The sequence below is a fragment of the Podarcis pityusensis genome (assembly GCF_964106645.2).
Source record: "Podarcis pityusensis genome assembly, chromosome: 13".
Taxonomy (NCBI): Eukaryota; Metazoa; Chordata; class Lepidosauria; order Squamata; family Lacertidae; genus Podarcis; species Podarcis pityusensis.
The window spans coordinates 26,388,962-26,408,088 of record NC_138038.1 but is presented as its reverse complement, the minus strand read 5'-3'; the positions used below and the strand labels follow the sequence as shown (position 1 = coordinate 26,408,088).

Genomic DNA, 19,127 nt, shown 5'->3' with positions numbered 1-19,127 from the left:
CAGGTTACAGACTCTGCTAACCCAGAAATAGTGCTTCAGGTTAAGAACTTTGCTTCAGGATGAGAACAGAAATTGTGCTCCGGCGGCGCGGCAGCAGCAGGAGGCCCCATTAGCTAAAGTGGTGCTTCAGGTTAAGAACAGTTTCAGGTTAAGAACTTTGCTTCAGGATGAGAACAGAAATTTTGTTCCAGCGGTGCGGCGGCAGCAGGAGGCGCCATTAGCTAAAGTGGTGCTTCAGGTTAAGAACAGTTTCAGGTTAAGAACGGACCTCCAGAATGAATTAAGTACTTAACCCGAGGTACCAGTGTACTCAGTATTTCAAGGTGGCAGCCCCTTTTGCCAGGGACCAAGTCCCAATAATTCAATAAAAATTACCTCTAAGTAGACACCTCCAGAGATTCATGTGTATACTCTTCCAAGGGCTGCTCTGCAGATATTACAGCTCCAACGTTAATTTAAATACCTTCTATATGATAATTATGCATTCCACTGAATACCTGTCAGACCTGAACCTGTTGCCCGATAGTAGCCTGAACTGGATGACCTTGGGTTCTTGTGTTTTGAAAGAGGGAGATAGTTCCCTCTCCCTATTCATTCTCTCCACACCATTCTTCAATTTATAAATTTTGAGATTACAACGTCATAGGGTGGGGGGGATTAAAACAAAAAAGCCGCATCTTAAGCCTTCTTCCCTACCCCACATAAGCTGCAACATGCTCTGTTTTTCCAGTCTTTTTCCAGTCTCATTCCGTGCAGAATTAGGTGGACAGACTAAGCCCACTGAAATCAGTAGCATGGATCCCAACATTAGTTAAGTTCTCATTCTGTCCCCGTCCCCCCCACCCTCGAAAACCACCTATGCCTTCTGGACAGCCTCTCTGGAGGGTCAAGGGCTGTTAATGAAGAATGTGTGATTGGAAAGATGGAATCACTTAAAATTGTGTGGATCTCTCCCTAGCTTGGGACAATTCCTCTTCTTCTGACAAAAAGAGCTGCTCAATAGTGGAATGGACTCCCTCGGAAGGTGGTGCACTCTACTTCACTGGAGGTTCTTTAAAACGGGTTGGATGGTCACCCGCCAAGGATTCTTTAGCCGTGATTCCTGCATTGCAGGGGGTTGTACTAGATGCCGCTGAGCCCCTTTCCAACCTTACAGTTTTTCAGCAGCTCCCCAGGCACCATATCCCACATTGTACTGGAGGGCCCCCAACTCTCCTGAGATGCTTTCGCGAAGGCACAGGTGACTACTGTGGGGAGGAAGGGGTGGGAAACATTCCTTTCATGAACTTCCTTAACTTAAATTAGGATCTGAGTCAGTAGATCTAGACATGTCTACCTCCCGCATAGGATTGGGCTATTTGTTACGTATTCAGTGGTCTGTGTTTGCCTGATCTTTAGTTTGGACTAAGGAAGGCGTCAGCAATCTTTTTCAGCAGGGGGCCGGTCCACCGTCCCTCAGACCTTGTGGGGGGCTGGACTATATTTTTTGGGGGGGGGGGAATGAACGAATTCCTATGCCCCACAAATAACCCAGAGATGCATTTTAAATAAAAGGACACATTCTATTCATGTAAAACACGCTGATTCCCGGACCGTCCATGGGCCGGATTTAGAAGGCGATTAGGCCGGCCCCGGCCCCTGGGCCTTAGTTTGCCTACCCATGGACTAAGGACTCTGAGCTCCTGTGTTCTGATTTGATACATGTTGTCCAATCACAGAACATTTTAGGATTTGGGCCTCTCCCATTGGCCCTTGAACTCTGAGTCGTGATTTGCAGTTTGGAAGTATAGACAGCCAATCACGGTGGGAGTGGCCCAGGCTTTCAGAAACGTATACAGTGGTACCTCGGGTTAAGTACTTAATTCGTTCCGGAGGTCCATTCTTAACCTGAAACTGTTCCTAACCTGAAGCACCACTTTAGCTAATGGGGCCTCCCTCTGCCGCTGCGCCGCCAGAGCATGATTTCTGTTCTCATCCTGAAGCAAAGTTCTTAATCCGAGGTAATATTTCTGGGTTAGCGGAGTCTGTAACCTGAAGCGTATGTAACCTGAAGCGTGTGTAACCCGAGGTACCACTGTATAAGCAGTTGCTTTGCCTCTGTTTTCCAGTTATGTAGTTCAATTAAGGTTCTTGCTGTTATTGCTGTGTCTTGCCTTGTGGGAGCCCACCTACACTTCACTGGCGACGAGGATGGGATGCTAGGCTAGGTATGCAGCCCTGGCTAGCTTCCACAAGCTGAAATCACTGCTGGGGAACTATTGCCTCAGCTGAGCTGAAATCACTGATGGCAGCCACAAGGCAGATCACACAGACTGGATGTCATGGCTACATCAAGGAATTTGACACAACGGTTCCAGAGAAATACTATTAATTGACCCTTTTAAATGCTTCTTGTAGCTCTGGAACAACCTTTTTGAGATTGGGGGGGGGGGGTGACGAGCAGCTGATTCCTGTGTAAATGTAGCATAATGTACATAATGTCTGTATGATGATAAGGCTTTTAAAAAAACCAGTTCCTTTCCTAAGGTTTTTTATATTCCATTGCCCAATATTGGTAAGGGAATATATTCTTTCTAGGCCCTGGTGTTCTGCAATGCTTTTCAGCTGGGATTGCAAAGGTAAATGTCTCCTCTCTTTCAGGTGGAACCCGGGGAATTAAAACCCACTCCTTGCAAACAGCTGCAAGGCATGGGAAAAAAATATGGCTGAGGGGAAAGAAAAGAATCAGTTAACACCACAAGAAAGTCACACACAGAGAGCCTTTGGCTGCCTGCAGCGTTTGAAGGAAGCCTTGAAAGAACCCATTCTCTAGCAATTCCTCCACGTTCCAAGAATTTCCTCCGCAGAGTGCAGTCTCTCAAGCCAACTGCCCCTTCTTCTAAAGTCGTCTCCCACCCACTGGCCTTTCATATCTGAGACAGACACACACAGAGAGAAACTACAACAAGCCCAGCAAAGCCCTGATCACAAGTGGCAGCAAAGCGAGGCTGCCAAAAGCGGCGAGGAAGCACAGCAAACTGGCAAGGCCTGCTGCACGCACGACTTTTTCATAATCCGTCAGGAGTCAGGATTTTGCCACAAGCCCAGCAGTGCTCAAAGCATCTGGGAGGCTCTTCCTGAAAAGGGATTTAGGCAGAGGAGAGCAGCAAGGCTGTGGGAGGATTGAGAAGGGAGGGATTCTTAAACAGTCGCCCTGGTATTTTGAAGGCAGTTGGGGGGTGGGGAGGAGTGTTGCAGGCTGACCAATACTGGGTTTCTTCTTGCCTATACAGTGGTACCTCAGGTTACATACGTTTCAGGTTACAGACTCTGCTAACCCAGAAACAGTACCTCGGGTTAAGAACTTTGCTTCAGGATGAGAACAGAAATGGCGCAGCGGCGCGGCAGCAACAGGAGGCCCCATTAGCTAAAGTGGTGCTTCAGGTTAAGAACAGTTTCAGGTTAAGAACGGACCTCCGGAATGAATTAAGTACCGTATTTTTCGCCCCATAGGACGCACTTTTTCCCCTCCAAAAATGAAGGGGAAATGTGTGTGCGTCCTATGGGGCGAATGCAGGCTTTCGCTGAAGCCTGGAGAGCAAGAGGCATCGGTGTGCACCGACCCCTCTCGCTCTCCAGGCTTCAGGAAGCTATCCACAAGCCTTGCAAGCCCGGTGGGAGTTACCGCGGGCTCACAAGGCTTGCGGGCAGCAGCCTGCAGTCCCGGCGAGTGTCCGCAAGCCTTGTGCGCCCGGCAGGAGGTCCCGCCGAGCGCGCGAGGCTTGGGGCGGCAGCCTGTCCCCCGAAGCACGGGGAGCCCTCCGGAGGTCTCCCCGTGCTTCGGGCGAGTGTCTGCAAGCCTTGCGCGCCCGGCAGGAGGTCCCGCCGGCGCACGAGGCTTGGGGCGGCAGCCTGTCGCCCGAAGCACGGGGAGCCCTCCGGAGGGTGCCCCGTGCTTCGGGCAGGTGTGCGCAAGGCTTGGGGCGGCAGCCGCGGGGGGGGGGGAATAAATTTTTTTTATTCATTTATTCATAGGTGCGTCCTATGGGCCGGTGCGCCCTATAGGACGAAAAATACGGTACTTAAACCGAGGTACCACTGTATATCTTTTTAAAAGGGGAATACAGACATAAAAAGGCCATTTGGCGGGTTTATGATCAGCACACCAGGGAAAGGAGCAGCAAGCTTCCTTGCAAGCACAAAAAAAGAAAAAATCACACCATTAGCATCCAAGGAGAAACATTTCCCTTATTCAGCTCAAGGCTTTTGGCCGGGGGAGGAAACATTTTCTCTACTCTCGCAGACTAAACCTGTTCCGACATCAGCTCTACGTTCCAGGTAGAGGGTTCCTGCAGCTGGAGGCTCTGTACATGTAACTCCCTCTTAGACCACAGGGAAAATAATAAATTGCTTGAAGCCTGTCATAGCACAATGATAAGCACTAGCTGCCTGGAGTGTTGGGAAAGAGGAATGGGTTTGTACACGCCTTGGGTCCCTGAGATGTATGACTGAACAGAGCTAATTGGGGCAGTCAGGGGAAAACCTTAGGCGGGGTGGGGGGGAATACCTCCAGATCTCCGAGATTCTCCCTTAAGCCATGCCCTCTCTGGCCTCTCACTTCTCAGACCCCTCACTTCTTTTTGGCTGGAATGTATCCTTGACTTACCTGGATGAAGGTGTGTGTGTGCCTTCCAAAGGTGGGGGTGCCACCACTGAGAGGCCCCCCCCCCCCCGCCTCTTGACCCTCGTCAAAACACGCCTCAGATATCAAAGGGACTGAGAGAAGGGCCCTTCGGGGAGAGCTCAAGATTCGGACAGGTTCCTACAGGGAGAAGGAAGTCCTTTAGGTAAATACTCATCCTCGGCCATTCAGGGCACTTTGAATCGTGCCTGTAAATGAGCCAGCGAAGCTGTCGCAACTGGGAGTGACGTGCCCCTCCCTGGAAGCAGGACCTCTTGCACAGCTCTCCTGTTGACTTCTTCAGGGTGTGGACAAGAGAGCTTTCTATCAGGACCATGCACCAATTAATTATTATGGCTACTTCCCTGAGTTCTACATCTCCTTTCACATTTACAGTGGTACCTCTGGTTACGTACTTAATTCGTTCCGGAGGTCCATTCTTAACCTGAAACTGTTCTTAACCTGAAGCACCACTTTAGCTAATGGGGCCTCCTGCTGCTGCCGCGCTGCTGCGCCATTTCTGTTCTCAACCTGAAGCAAAGTTCTTAACCCGAGGTACTATTTCTGGGTTAGCAGAGTCTGTAACCTGAAGCGTCTGTAACCCGAGGTACCACTGTACTTACCTACTTGCCGGAACCCTTTTGCAGGGGGCTTGTTTTGTGTGTTGTTCTTCATTAGATTATTTGGGGGGGCGGGCGTATTCCAGTCTTGCATTGTGCTGTCTTTTAACTCTCCCCCCACCCCCAACCCGAGAAGACTCATCTTCTACATTGTCATTCTTCTGTCTCTTTTCATAGTCAGATGGGTTTGCGTGATTGACTAAAAATGTAAACATTTTGAACTGCTTTGTTCCTGCAAGTGCAAAGGGCCCAGGGCTCAAGCTTGCCCAACAGCAGGCAGCCTCCAATCTGGAAGCCTTCACATGCCCAGAGGCACTGCCATCTGCATGCGGATCTCACATTAAGGGTGCCAAGTCCCGGTCAAGAGATTGTGCTAAGAAATCTGGAAATTCCTGGTACACTGACATGTAATCCTATCAACTCAGGAGTAAGTCCCACTGAGTACAAGTGGTTTTACTTTCAGGAAATGGGTGTAGGATTGTGACCTGAATCTCATCTCAGCCATGAAGTTGCTAGGTAAGCCTCTCCTCTCTCTTAGCCTCCCTTTCTGCAGAATGGGAAGTACAATACTGACCGACCTGACAGGGGTTTTTGTAAGGATTACAGTACTTAGCATGCAAAGTGCCTTGATCTTTCTAAAATGGTATATAAATGCTCATATAATATCCGAGGCCCCATCTGCACTATGCATTTAAAGTACTATCATATCTGTTTAAACGGTAACAACTTCCTCCTGGAAAGGGCCCTGGAAACTGTAGTTTGCAAAAGGTGTGGAAAAGTGCTAGGAGACCTCTATTTCTCTCACAGAGCTACAATTTTCAGAGTGGCTTAACCAAAAATAAAAATAAAAACCACTCTTTCCAGGCAACTCTAGAAAATATGCATCTGTGAGGGGCAAAGGGATCTCCTAACATCTCTCAGCACCCTTAACAAACTATGCTTCCCACAGTTGGGGCTGAGGGTAGGTTTAAAGTGGTATGATACTGCTTTAAATGCATAGGGCAGATGGGGTTTGAGCCTTGTCAACAAGTCCTGGAGCTGAACCTTGACTATTCCAGAAATCTCTCAGTCCTTCCCATTTTAGATTTACAGTACGTTAGAAATGTGCAGTGGTTAGAGGGCTGGGCTAGGATTTGGGAGAACAAGGTTCAAATCCCCACTCAGCCATGAAGCTCACTGGGTGATGTTGGGCCAGTCACTCTCCGCCTAACCTACCTCACAGGGTTGTTGTGAGGATAAAAGGAGAAGTATGCATGCTGGGTTGTAAATGTAATAAATAAGTTGTCAGCTTTAAGTGGTTCAAGCTGCAGCCCAGTACAGACTTATTTTGAGCTTAAAGGTAAAGGTAAAGGGACCCCTGGTCCAGTTGCGGACAACTCTGGGGTTGCAGCACTCATCTTGCTTTACTGGCCAAGGGAGCCGGCATACAGCTTCCGGGTCATGTGGCCAGCACGTTTACCTTCCCGCCGGAGTGGTACCTATTTATCTACTTACACTTCGACGTGCTTTTGAACTGCTAGGTTGGCAGGAGCTGGGACCGAGCAACGGGAGCTCACCCTGTCATGGGGATTCGAACTGCTGACCTTCTGATCGGCAAGCCCTAGGCTCTGTGGTTTAACCCACAGCGCCACCCGCGTCCCTATTTTGAGCTTAAGCCCTATTATATACAACTGCAATGTAAAAGTTGACTGCTGAGGCTGAATTTTAATATGAATTCAATCCCCAGCATCCACAGGTAGGAAATTCCTGCCTGAAACCAGAGTTGCTGCCAGCCAGTGTAGACAACAGAAAGCTAGATGGGCCAATTGGTCTGACTTGACATAAGGCAACATCCAGGGTGCTGTGAGCTACCAGCATGTTAAGGGTTAAAGCTCCTTTGAATCTTGCTTTTAGGATTTTTGCAATCTGATATTTCAAATGCATTGCAGGGGGTTGGACTAGATTACTCTCGAGGTTCCTTCCAAGTTTACAATTCTGTGATTCTAAATTATGGTTTCCACTGCTAGCTGGCTCGAGCGGATTGTGATTTCTCAAGAAATCACATGTGCTTTATTAAATCGTAAGGTCCTTCAGAAGGGCAACTACGTATTCCGATTTTCGGTCACGGTCCGAAATCATGTATTTTACAGTATTCAAACAACCAATATTAATTATTTGCCTCCTAATCGGTTAATTAAGGTCTTTGGAAATATTGGACAGTTCTACTTATCACACAGCTGTTTCTTCCCCCCCCTCCAAAAAACCCCCCACTCCAGATTTATATACTTTCCTCTCCCCACCGCCCCCTCCACCTTAAATCATTTGGCAAGCGTAGCCTGCATTTAATTTAATTCCAAGAAATATATATATTTCCCTTCTCTTTGTCCATTCAAGGTCGATGCTCTGAACTGGAAAGTGTCCAAAGAAATCGCCCAAGGAGAAGGAAAGGAATTCCACCTTCAGCAGCAAGGAGGCAAAGCAAAACGTTTCGCAAAGTTTTCTCCTCTCTCCAGCTTTGATTTCCCACGAGGCAGAGAACGGCTTTGGCGTGCTCCGACGAAGAACTCGTTTGCCACTCCCGAGGGAGCAGGAATCCTGCTCCGGAGCGCGCTCGGCGCGCGTTCCCGACGCCTGGTGCTGGTGGGAGAGAGAGTGAGAAGAGGTGGTGGCTTCTGGTAGTGACTTTTTTTTTTTTTGGTAAAGGAAGTGAAAAGGGTTGAAAAGTTGGGTTGCAAAGAAAAGTGCAAAGGGGGAAGCGAAGCTCGAGAAAACAAACCGGGCACGATTGCCAAGGCGGTTGGAGAAAACAAAAACAAAAAACAAAAAATCTCCACCCACCTTCCTTCTCTTCCCCGGACGAAATTATGAGCTGGGATTTGCAATGAAAAAACAATGGGGCCCATTCCCAGCCCCTGCTGGTTTTGCATGGGGTTCTTCTTGGTTTCGGTCTGGCCAGGAGTTGTTTGGAGCACGGAAGGTAAGTTTGAATCCGTATGTTTGGTTTTGTTTCTATTTCTGTTTATTGGGGCGGCGGGGGGAGAGAAGCAAAGAAAAGGAAGAGGGAAGGCGTCCAGGAAGGAATCTCTCAGCCAGTTTTGCAACCAAGAAAGGGGGTTCCAAGTTGGAATAAATAAGAGAGAGGAGAGAAACTTATGTGCGCAAACTTGTTGATTTTCGGGTTTCGTTCGGGGCGGGATTATTTCATTAATTAGCCGCGTGTTTTTGATTAATTTAATTAATTCCTGGTCTCCGGGTCAACGCAGATCGGAGTCGGTCGCCGGGGGGCGGGCGGGGTATGGTGTGTTTTGTGTGTGTGTGTGTGGGGGGGGTGATCGACAAAAGCTCAGTTCTTTGCATTGTTCCAAACGTTGTGGGAGGTGGGTCTGGGAAATGGGGCCAGCGAGAAGTTTCTGCTCCTCTGATCGTCGGTTGCGCCGAGATTTCGGGCCACGCGCGCCTTCAAGGAAACGGGCCCATTAAGAACTCGTTGGGGCGCGGATTAGCTGCCCTTGAAGATGTCGGCGGCCGCCCTCTCTGCCCCCTTTTTCGCCCCTCAAGCCCGGGCTGCAACGGGAAAAGGGCGCATGTTTGCAGAGCCGCCCTTGCGACGCGTGTTTTTGCGCGGCTGGCGCAGGGCGCTTCTGCGCCGCGTTAGCAATTGCTTGCAAGCTGGCGGTGGAGAGACAGCTCTACTCTTGAGTCGCTTTGGGCAGAGTTAAACGATGTCGCCTTGTTTGGGTTATACATTGCAGTGGATGTGTGTGTGTGAGAGAGAGAGAGAGAAGGGGAGGGTTTTGCCTGCTAAGGAGGAGGCGGGAGATGGTGCTGGACGGAGCGGGACTTGTTCTCATTCAGTCTCGACGAGTTAACGTGACTTAAATCCCCAGCAGGCCACCCCCGCCGTGTGTCAAAACTTGCCGAAGGGCATTGCTCCGGAGATCCCAAATGTCTTTCCTTAAAAACATAAGAAGTGCCTTATGGCAGGAGTGGGGAACCTTTGCCCCCACCCCCCAGATGTTGCCCACCCCCAAGGATGGCCAGTGGGGAAGGAGGAGAGGAGTTGAAGTACAGCAACATCTGGATGAGCACAGCTGTCTGTTCAAGAACTTTGTAAATTTGCAAATCATCTGCAGATCTTGGAGCGGTTGACTGCATAAAAACATAATTTAAAAACCTGAAAAAAATTTAAAAATTCCTTCCGGTAGCACCTTAGAGACCAACTAAGTTTGTTATTGGTATGAGCTTTCATGTGCATGCACACTGATTCAGATACGTGCACATGAAAGCTCATACCAATAACAAACTTAATTGGTCTCTAAGGTGCTACTGGAAGGAATTTTTAAATTTTGTTTTGATTGTGGCAGACCAACACGGCTACCTACCTGTAATGAAAAACATAGTAAAAATAAGAGCAGCAAGAAACTGATAATCCCTCCCATTCCCAAAGGCCTGGTTGAAAAGGAACATTTTTGACTGGAGCCTAAAGGTGTATAAAAGGAGAACTTCCCAGGGGAGAGTATTTCACAAATGGGGAGCCACTGCAGAAAAGGCCCGTTCTCGTGTTGCTACCCTCTGGACTTCTCATGGAGGAGGCACCCACAGAAGGGCCTCAGAAGATGATCTCAGGGTCTGGGTAGGTTCATATGGAAGGAGGCAGTCCTTGAGGTATCATATTGTTGTAAGACTACAACTTCCGCCATCCTGACCATGGACTATGCTGCCTTGGGTTGATTGACATGGGGAGTCCTGAAGCAATATGGAGAGCCACTGATCCCCCAGGGCGGTCTACTCTAAATGGGATAGTAGCTTACAGTCTACTTTCTGCTTGTCTGTGAGCTATGAATTGTCCGGTTATTTCAATTGCCCATTCATTTCGCGGTATTTTCTGTCTTGTGAGTGCGTCATCCCTACCCCTTGGATGGACTATACCATGGGTAGGCAAACTAAGGCCCGGGGGCCGGATCTGGCCCAACCGCCTTCTAAATCCGGCCCGTGGACAGTCTGGGAATCAGCGTGTTTTTACATGAGTAGAATGTGTCCTTTTATTTAAAATGCATCTCTGGGTTATTTGTGGGGACTGCCTGGTGTTTTTATATGAGTAGAATGTGTGCTTTTATTTAAAATGCATCTGTGGGTTATTTGTGGGGCATAGGAATTCGTTCATTTCCCCCCCCAAAATATAGTCCGCCCCCCCCCCCAAGATCTGAGGGACAGTGGACTGGCCCCCTGCTGAAAAAGTTTGCTGACCCCTGGACTATACCATTTTCATGCTGAATCCTCAAGTGCAGTTCAGCCCAATTGCTTTGGGCCTGGGCTGACTGCTTGTGGAGGATTGAAAATATATATATGGTATCCTTTCCCTTTATTTTGCTGCTACAAGGGAAATGGGGTGGGTAAAGGGTGCGTTATGATGAAAAACCGTGTCTTGTTGAGCTCTAATACATATATTGCGTGGGTGGTGATTTTAAATTGTTGTACACCACTCTGGGTGGTTCACCAGTTTTAAAATCAATAAAATGAGGCTACAACCAGACATTAAAAAACAGTCAATGCAAGAAACTGAACCAGCACCAAAAATTAACATTAAACCATCAGGAGACAGTAAAAGATCGATAAAAATGTGAAACACAACCAGGAAAGGGGTGGGTGGACACAAAACTGATCTAAGGACTAAAATGCAGTAAAACCATAGTTGTTAAACAGTATGTGTGAGTAAAGAGATACGGTACATACCTGGTGCTGAAAGTGTAGGTGTTCAGTGAGCCTCTCTGGAGGCGTATTCCATTGTCTTCTGAGATGGACGGATGCCAATAATACTGGTTCCAAATCATTTAGGGTTTAAAAAAAATTAATACTAACACTTTGAATTGGACCAGTGCAGATGAAAAAAACACTGGCATACTATGGCGTGGTATCTGTCACCCTCCCCTTTGGGACTCTTGCTGCCCTGTTTTGAGCTAGCTGGAGTTTCCAGTCCTTTTTCAAAGGAAGCCCCGCCACACAGGACCATCCTTGGAGAGTAGGTGAAGATATGTAAAGTCATATTTATTTAGGAGAGGTGAAGCACTGTAGTTTGGGGGGGGGGAGATCATCTGTTTTGCATTTAAGGTTCCCGGTTTGATCCCTGAACTCTCCAGGTGGGAGACAATACGGAGTTAGATGGACTGACTCAGTATAAGATATTACGTTCCCATAAGAGCTTTCATCTGATGAGTTTGAGCTGTTGTAAAACTGTGGGTTAATTTTTTGCGTTGTGGTTTCTATGATCGATGTTCTTAATTGTTTGATTGCAAAACAAACAGAAAAATGTTCATATAGTTCTGCTGCAAGGAACCCTGCCAAGGGAAGAATCAAATGCCGGAATGGAACCAAGAGCACGAGCTGCAGGAATTCAGCTGATGAAGTTTTCCCCTACCTCTCATGTTGTGTTCGCGGGGACTTCACCAATTAAATTATTCCAAGTTGATGTTAAACGCAGAGGAGCAGGGCTGGTGCAAAACAAAGAGGTTGAAACTGTATCCTGGATGGTTTGATAAGTGTTTACGGACTTGATGCTGCCTCCCTGCATCCCACAGTCACTGTTTAGTGCAGAGATCTCGAATAATACTGAAGTGGGGGCCTTCTCACCACGTTGATTGAGCTAGCTTTCTGTCACTGGAAATCTGAAGAGATGTGCATGTAGGAATGGAGTCGTTAGTGTTGAGTGGGCTTTGCATTTCGGCTTGGTTCTGCATCTTGAATGGAGAATGTGAATTCTGCCAGCAGCCCTGGCAAATGGGCTTTAGTAAATTGACACACACACACAATTTAAATGTTTAGAGTTGGGACTTAAGTTGGACCAAAGATCTGACTTGAGTTGATGATGTTATTTTAGGCAGGGAAGGAAAATTTGATGGGGTTTACTGGAATGTTGCAAAACTTCTGATGTGGCAAGGGAAGATATGCTAACAACATGCTGTAAATGACACAAAGGGGATTATTTGATCATCCATTCTTGTCATTACTGGCTCCTTGCTTTGCTGCGTGCTGTTCTTTGGCTCTTTTTACTGTGAAGTACAGCAGGCAAAGGCTGTGTTGTTTGTAAATAATTTTTTAATCCCTTGGATTTCGTCATCTTTTGTTTTGTTTAATAATCCCGCTAAGAAAAGCCAGTGGTTGAGTTTCAAAGTGAGAGGTGCTGGGGCTCAAAGACCTCTTCCTACCTCCAGGTGCATGAGAATTGTTTGTGGCCAGGGATTTAAGAAATGTGTTCACAACCCAGATGGTCTTTCCCCCTGCACATTATATTTTAAATCAATTAACACAGTCACGCATATTTGGAGATTTGGGAAATGTGTAGAATTAGGATGAACCAGTCAGTCAAAAAGTTGCCAATGAAGGAGGTGGTTTTGAGTGCATGTAGGTGTTGCTGTCTTTGTATTGTTTGGCTGAAGAATGCTGTATGACTTGAAGGCTTGCATACTCCAGAGGTAGACTTAAATGCAGATAGCTGTTGGGCTGTAAAAGCATGGTGTGTTCTGCAGATTCAAATAAGACTTTAGCAGGGGTTCTGGTTGAGAGCATGTGAATGCCAAGATTATGCTTGGGCAGTCTCTGCAGTCTAATATGTAATATACTACAGTGATGCTGGTCTACTTGGCAGGGTTGTTGGAAGCAGTGCTTTAAAAAGAGAGGGAGAAGGTGCCAGTACTCACCATGAAGTTATTACAGTAAGTGCCACAGTTTTAACATTTGGCGGGAAAAGGTTCCAGTACTACGTACCCTTGAAAACCCCAGAAAAAAAAGCACTGGTTGTAAGGATTATTGTGGTAATCTGTGTGTCTTTTTTAAAAAGCCCTTGCAAATCATGAACAGACCCCAAAACCTATTTGACAGACCCAAACCAGATGCTACTTTCATAGCTTTCCAAGATTGACACAGATAATTCTGTGAGAGACTCCTAAGAATTCCTACTTTTCTGAAAGTTTGTTTGCCATGTCAATAAATGGTGACCGAGAGATGCAACCCTTTGCTCAGAGCAGGGTGAACATAGGGGAGCAGTGACCCAGAGCAAAGGTGTGAGACAATAATTTGGCAAGGTCCCAACTTGATTTTCATTCTTTAATCTTCCTTTCTTCCTTGAGTTGGGATATTAGCATGAGTTGGGGGGGGTGCACACACTCCCTTGACCTTAGTTAGCTTGTTTCCATAGTGACCTTCAGGCTCCCGCCAGAACCTTCCCCCCACCAAACCTCTTTTCTATTGCAGCTGCCGTTAAATATTAAACTCTCTAATGGTTTTACAGAGCAAGCAAGAAACCTTCAACCTCCCAACTCTCCACCAATCTCTCTCCCCCAGCAACCCACCCCTGTTCCTTAATAGCAGAATGTGCTGGGTAATTGTAACAGACATTGCCATGCTCTGAAATCCCAGGGATTCTTTCTCCTGTAAGATGACCAAAAGAGGGAAGGGGAGATAGATAAGCACTACTCACTTACCACAGGCAGCTGGTGTCCCTGCCCCCAGACTGTTAAAAAATGGTAAAGGTCCCCTGACAGTTAAGTCCAGTCGTGAACGACTCTGGGGTTGCGGGGTTCATCTTCCTTTACTGGCCGAGGGAGCCGACATTTGTCCGCAGACAGTTTTTCTGGGTCATGTGGCCAGCATGACTAAGCCGCTTCTGGCGAAACCAGAGCAGCGCACAGAAACGCTATTTACCTTCCTGCCAGAGTGGTACCTACTTATCTACTTGGACTTTGACGTGTTTTTGAACTGCTAGGTTGGCAGGAGCTGGGACCGAACAATGGGAGCTCACCCTGTCATGGGGATTCGAACTGCTGAGCTTCCGATCGACAAGCCCAAGGCTCAATGGTTTACACCACAGCGCCAGACTGTTACAGCTCCCCAAATCCCTCATAACGCTGCTCCAGCAGCAGCAGCATGACTCAAGCGCTATGCATTGCCATGCCAGTCTAGAATTGCACCACAACTTCTTCTGTGTCATTACAGGGGGTCCTGCGGTTCACTTGTTTTGACGACATGCTATTTTCTAGGTTCCCCTTAAATAAACTGCTATCTTAAGTGATTGCGCTAGGAATTGTTTGTTTGTTGCTTAAAGCATTCACCGATTTGCTGTGTAGCTGTTTATCTATGATAGATCCAGTGGGGAATGGAATGTTCCGCGGGTTATAGACAACCTTGGATGGGGGACCTGTGACCTTGCAGATGACTTTGGACTCCATCTCCCATCAGCCTCGGCCACCATGGCTAATGGTTAGGGATGGTGGGAGTTGGAAGCCAGCAACATCTGGAGGCCAACAGGTTCCCTGCCCCTGGGGTAGATACCAAAACACTAAGGGGGGGGGTTGTTGTGAGTTGGAGGTTGATTTAGCAAATCATTGAATTGTAGAGTTGGAAGGGGCTCCGAGGGTCATCTAGTCCAACCCCTGCAAATCCTACATAGGTTTCTGTTTAGCCACTTGACTGGTCACTGTGCAGAATAGAAACTCTTTCCTGTTGAACCCCTGCTATCACAGAGCACTGTGTGTGCAGCTGCTACTTTGTTTTTCCCAGCGCTCTTATCCTCCTCAGCAAGATTAGAGATCAAAGTACCAAGTCTGGAAGGGAAATTGAGAGGCACTGCTAGTAGTGCCATGCCACACGGGTGGCTGTTCCTTTTGGCTTCCTCTCCCTTCTGCTTCTGCTAAGTAAGAATGCAGCTAGGAAGCCCACCAGCTTAGGAGGAGCCCCAGCAAAGCACAGTTTGCCAAGGGCTCCCTCAAAGCTGTTCAAGCAGGAGACAGAGAGTTGGAGGGTGAATGGGTGCTTATTAGACAGCATCTGTCCATCAACATCTTTTAAATTTCATGCTTTGGTTTGCCAGAATTCTGCCTCAGAGAAGTGGTCAGATCTAGTGCCTTATCTCCATCCATTCTGGCTCTGTTGATGGGGTTCGCGAAGGGTGTGGATCTTCTGTCCTTCCCTTGAGAACTCATTCATAGCTCGATTCCATAAACCGAAAGAACTAGCGTGATCTAGTCTACCATGCTGTATCCAACAGCAGCTAGATGGGCAGAATGTGAAGGTGACGGCCTTCGCCTGTTGTTTGCCTGTAGAATCACCTGGCTTTTTAGAAAGATGCTACTTCTTAACATTGATGTTCCATTTAGCTATTTTAGCTGTTCATAGATCTGTTAACCAAATGCCTCGACATTGTTTGATCCTTCTGGAAAAACTCCCAGACCTAGTGACCATCCTCACATTGTGTTGTGCAGAATTCCATAGGTTAACTGTGCGTTGGGTGAAGAAGGAAATGTTTACAGCGCTATTCTATGAGTCTTACCTGAATTTCTTTTTTCTTTTTGTGTCTGCAAACATGTGAAGCCTGAAGGTGGAGTGGGTGGAAAGGGGAAATTCAGAATAGGACATACCATAGCACTGAAGGCAGTGGAATCAAAGGACTGGTGATTTTTAGAAGGAGAAGTGGTTTGTGGGCTTTGTGCTTGGACCACAGCTCTGCTTTGTACTCAGGTTGTGATTTTATTCATTTATTCATTTGTACTTTATTCAATTTATATCCCGCCCTTCCTCCAGGGCGCAAATCACTTGACCTTCAGGTCCAGCACTCTTGTTTTAATACCTCTGGGATGCTTACAAGCAGCGCATGAGGACAACAATGTTCCCTTGTTGTTTATCTGCAACATCTGGTATTCAGAAATATGCTGTGTCTGAATACAGAGCTTCTAGTTAGCTATGGTTTCTTCTGTTGGAAGAATTGGGGTGGAGCCACAGAAAAGTAGACATGATTTATAGCTCATTTCTTGCAGGCACCTGGTGCCCTGTACAATAGCATACTAACTTTCCTTGCTGAATTAATTGAAAACAAGCGGGTCCACTTGCCTCAACTGTATTTGGTTTGTTTACAGATGCCTAATCCACTTTTAAAGTTTTTTTTTTTAAAAAAAGTGGTGCAAAGAGGAGAGCATCTACGAAAGCTGTGGGCGCTCAGTCCGGAACTGAATCTCACCAGCTGTAATAAAGTTAATTTTAATGTGTCCTCCCACTCCTTTTATACCAAGCACTAGAAAAGAGCCCAGGCCCTCTGTTTGTCTGGGTGGCCCAGGCCTGAGGCCTCTTACTGCTTGGTTGCTGGGAGACCACTGGCGGACACGCTGAGAACTCGGGCAGCTGGGAGTTGACTTTATTACGGCCCCTTTTCAGTCGATTTTCCCGTCGGAGAGTCCCCACTGAGCCCTAGATGCCGAGGAAGCGAGACTGCTCTTTGGCAAGTGACATGGCTGCTGTGCCTCGGCCATGGTAGAATTCCCCATTAGGTGTCTGCCATGGGCAATGCACAACCATAGAATATATAGGGCTTCCTTTGGGGTGAAGAATGCCAAAGGAGCAGGGTTTCTGAGACTGCTGTAAGGATCCCCCAGCAAACGCTAGTCTCTTCCCCATTTTGCTCTCTGTAGGATGTGGGGACAGCACTTTTCTTCACAACTGTCTTTCCCAGTGTTGGGGTTCCTCAAAAACCTCCCACTTGTGTCTGGAAACTTATCTGTAGTGTTTGCTGAAACTTGACACACTTTATCGTAGCCTTGCTTACCAGACTGGTGTTTCTGTCCTTACGTGGGCAAGTATTGAACCCCTTGCCTGCGGCTTAGTTTTCTTCCAAAACTAAGACCTTTCTCCTTCAGTCCTATCATCTGTAGACTTAGATACCCTAACTAATTTTGAGATGCACCCTTCAAAACATGGGGAGCTGTAAATGTGCCTTTTTAATAAAGAAAAGCAAAAGAATGCTGAATTTCACCAACCACACATTTTAAAAACCGGGAGTTGAGAAAGAAGAGCACGCCTGTTACTTGCCCTGCCAAATTTTGGTTTTTGTGCGGATAGTGTCATTTTTATGGTGTAGCCACTAGGTGACCCTGAATATAGCTGTATCTGGATGAAGTCAAGTTTCCTGTGCTGTGTTGCTGTTGTTGAAAACGAGATAATAAAAGTTCTTGTCTAGCTTCCTGGTGTGACTTACCAGTGGCAGAGTGCATTTATCCAAAACCCTGTGAGTGAATTGCATGTCAGAGCTGACTCAGCTCTAAAATGTCTGACGTAAATTTGAAGTGGGTCTCTGAACACGCACAGAGTACATTTCCCCTCTTTGTTGCTGTATCAGCTCTCTCCCATGTGAGAATATCTAGAAGGCACAAAGTTGTTTACCCCTGTGTAAAGAGACTGAGCCCTGTACCTATCAAATGCTTAGCAGCTCCTTCCTTTTCACAGCCTCTGCTATACTGTGGGCCAGGGGTAAGCGACCTTTTTCAGCCATGGGCCGGTCCACCATCCCTCAGACCATGTGGTGGGCTGGACTATATTTGGGGGGGGGGGAATGAACAAATTCCTATGCCCCACAAATAACCCAGAGATGCATTTTAAATAAAAGCACATATTCTTCTCATGTAAAAACACCAGGCAGGCCCCGCAAATAACCCAGAGATGCATTTTAAATAAAAGGACACATTCTACTCATGTAAAAACACGCTGATTCCCGGACCGTCTGCGGGCTGGATTTAGAAGGCGACTGGGCCGGATTCGGCCCACGGACCATAGGTTGCCTACCCCTGCTGTAAGTCTTGATCTCCCCGTGGCAACTGGGCTGGGTGAAGTGGGGGAGCTTATCTTGATTCTAGCTCCTTTAAGCTGCATGGGCATGCCCAAAATGTGTAGAAGGTGGAGCATGTCGGCTCCACCAGCATTGCTTCAACGAGCTACTTTTCCTTTCTAAAACATGCCCGGCTTGAAAAAGCAGTTTTGTTGTCAAACCCTGCCAAACCCGCCCGGGGGTAGTCTAATGACACCATTGATCCAGGAGGGAGAAGGGTTGAGCAGCAGCTTCTGCTGTAGAAGTCATTCCTCAAAGAATCCCCCAAAAAGCCAATCTAGGCCTCCACCCATAAATGCTTTCTTCATTCTAAAATGGAGATTGTCTAGTGAAGTCACCTGCAATATTTTCAGAACTGGCACCTCAGTCCCAACCTGAAAATCTATATTTAATTTTCTTTCTTTCTTTCATCTGCCATAAATGTCCATATTTCTCCTTTGCTCTCAAGGAGGCTAGCTGCAATTGGAGCAGGGCTCCTACATCTGTCAATAGTTGCAAAGCAGATTATGTTTTGATGTTCTTTCTTAGTTGTATAGCTCTGTTGACCTAAAAATTGGCAGGTGCAACATGTTGTGCAGGGAGGGGGCTCTACACCTGGAAAAATCCCCCAAACTGTGTGACATTTAGCAGTAAAGGGGTTCTGTGACCCTTTGTCATCTGATAATACAATCTAGAACAAACTAGTGGTTGTACTCATGGTAAACTTCTAATTTGATTTAGATGCTGTCAAAGTTCTAATCTATTAATGGTGTATAGTGGATAAAAATGCACACCGTTAGTAGGAGGAACCTTCTGTTCAGATCCTGCCTCAGCCATAAACTCTGTTAGGTTTAGTAAGGGGTTGTTTTTCTCTCGTTGTCAGTCATTTGTAAGATAAGCCTGTGGTGCTGTTGTTGTTGCTGTTGCTGCTGCCTTTCCCTGTGTTGCTGCTGGTTTACCGTCTAAGGCTGCTGTACCTATTATTTTACTGTGCCAAAAATATTTCTGCAACGTGAAGATCCAAATTCTTGCCATTGGTTGTCGTGCCAAAGTAGTTGTTTTAATCAATTGTCCATAATACAACTAGGGCTTGGGCAACTGCTTCTCCATCCTAGGGCCAGTTCATTAAAATTAAGATTTAGAGAGAAAATACATGCCCCTTGCAAGTGTGTGCTCGCCTTCTCTCTCTCCAGTTCTTTATATAAAAATGACCAGTCCTTACAATTTTAAAAAATCCTCTTGATTT

General features: G+C 46.9%; 1 protein-coding gene across 1 annotated transcript in view; it reads left to right on the top strand.

Annotated features, from left to right (window-relative positions):
* The first annotated feature begins 7,798 nt into the window (after positions 1–7,798).
* The window catches only part of ERBB2 (erb-b2 receptor tyrosine kinase 2), a 55,609-nt gene continuing 44,280 nt past the window's right edge, over positions 7,799–19,127 (top strand). The window contains exon 1 of the mRNA XM_080978256.1: positions 7,799–8,236. Within this exon, the coding sequence (XP_080834382.1) occupies positions 8,152–8,236 (85 nt within the window). The 5' untranslated portion in view covers positions 7,799–8,151. The remainder of the gene's footprint in view (positions 8,237–19,127) is intronic.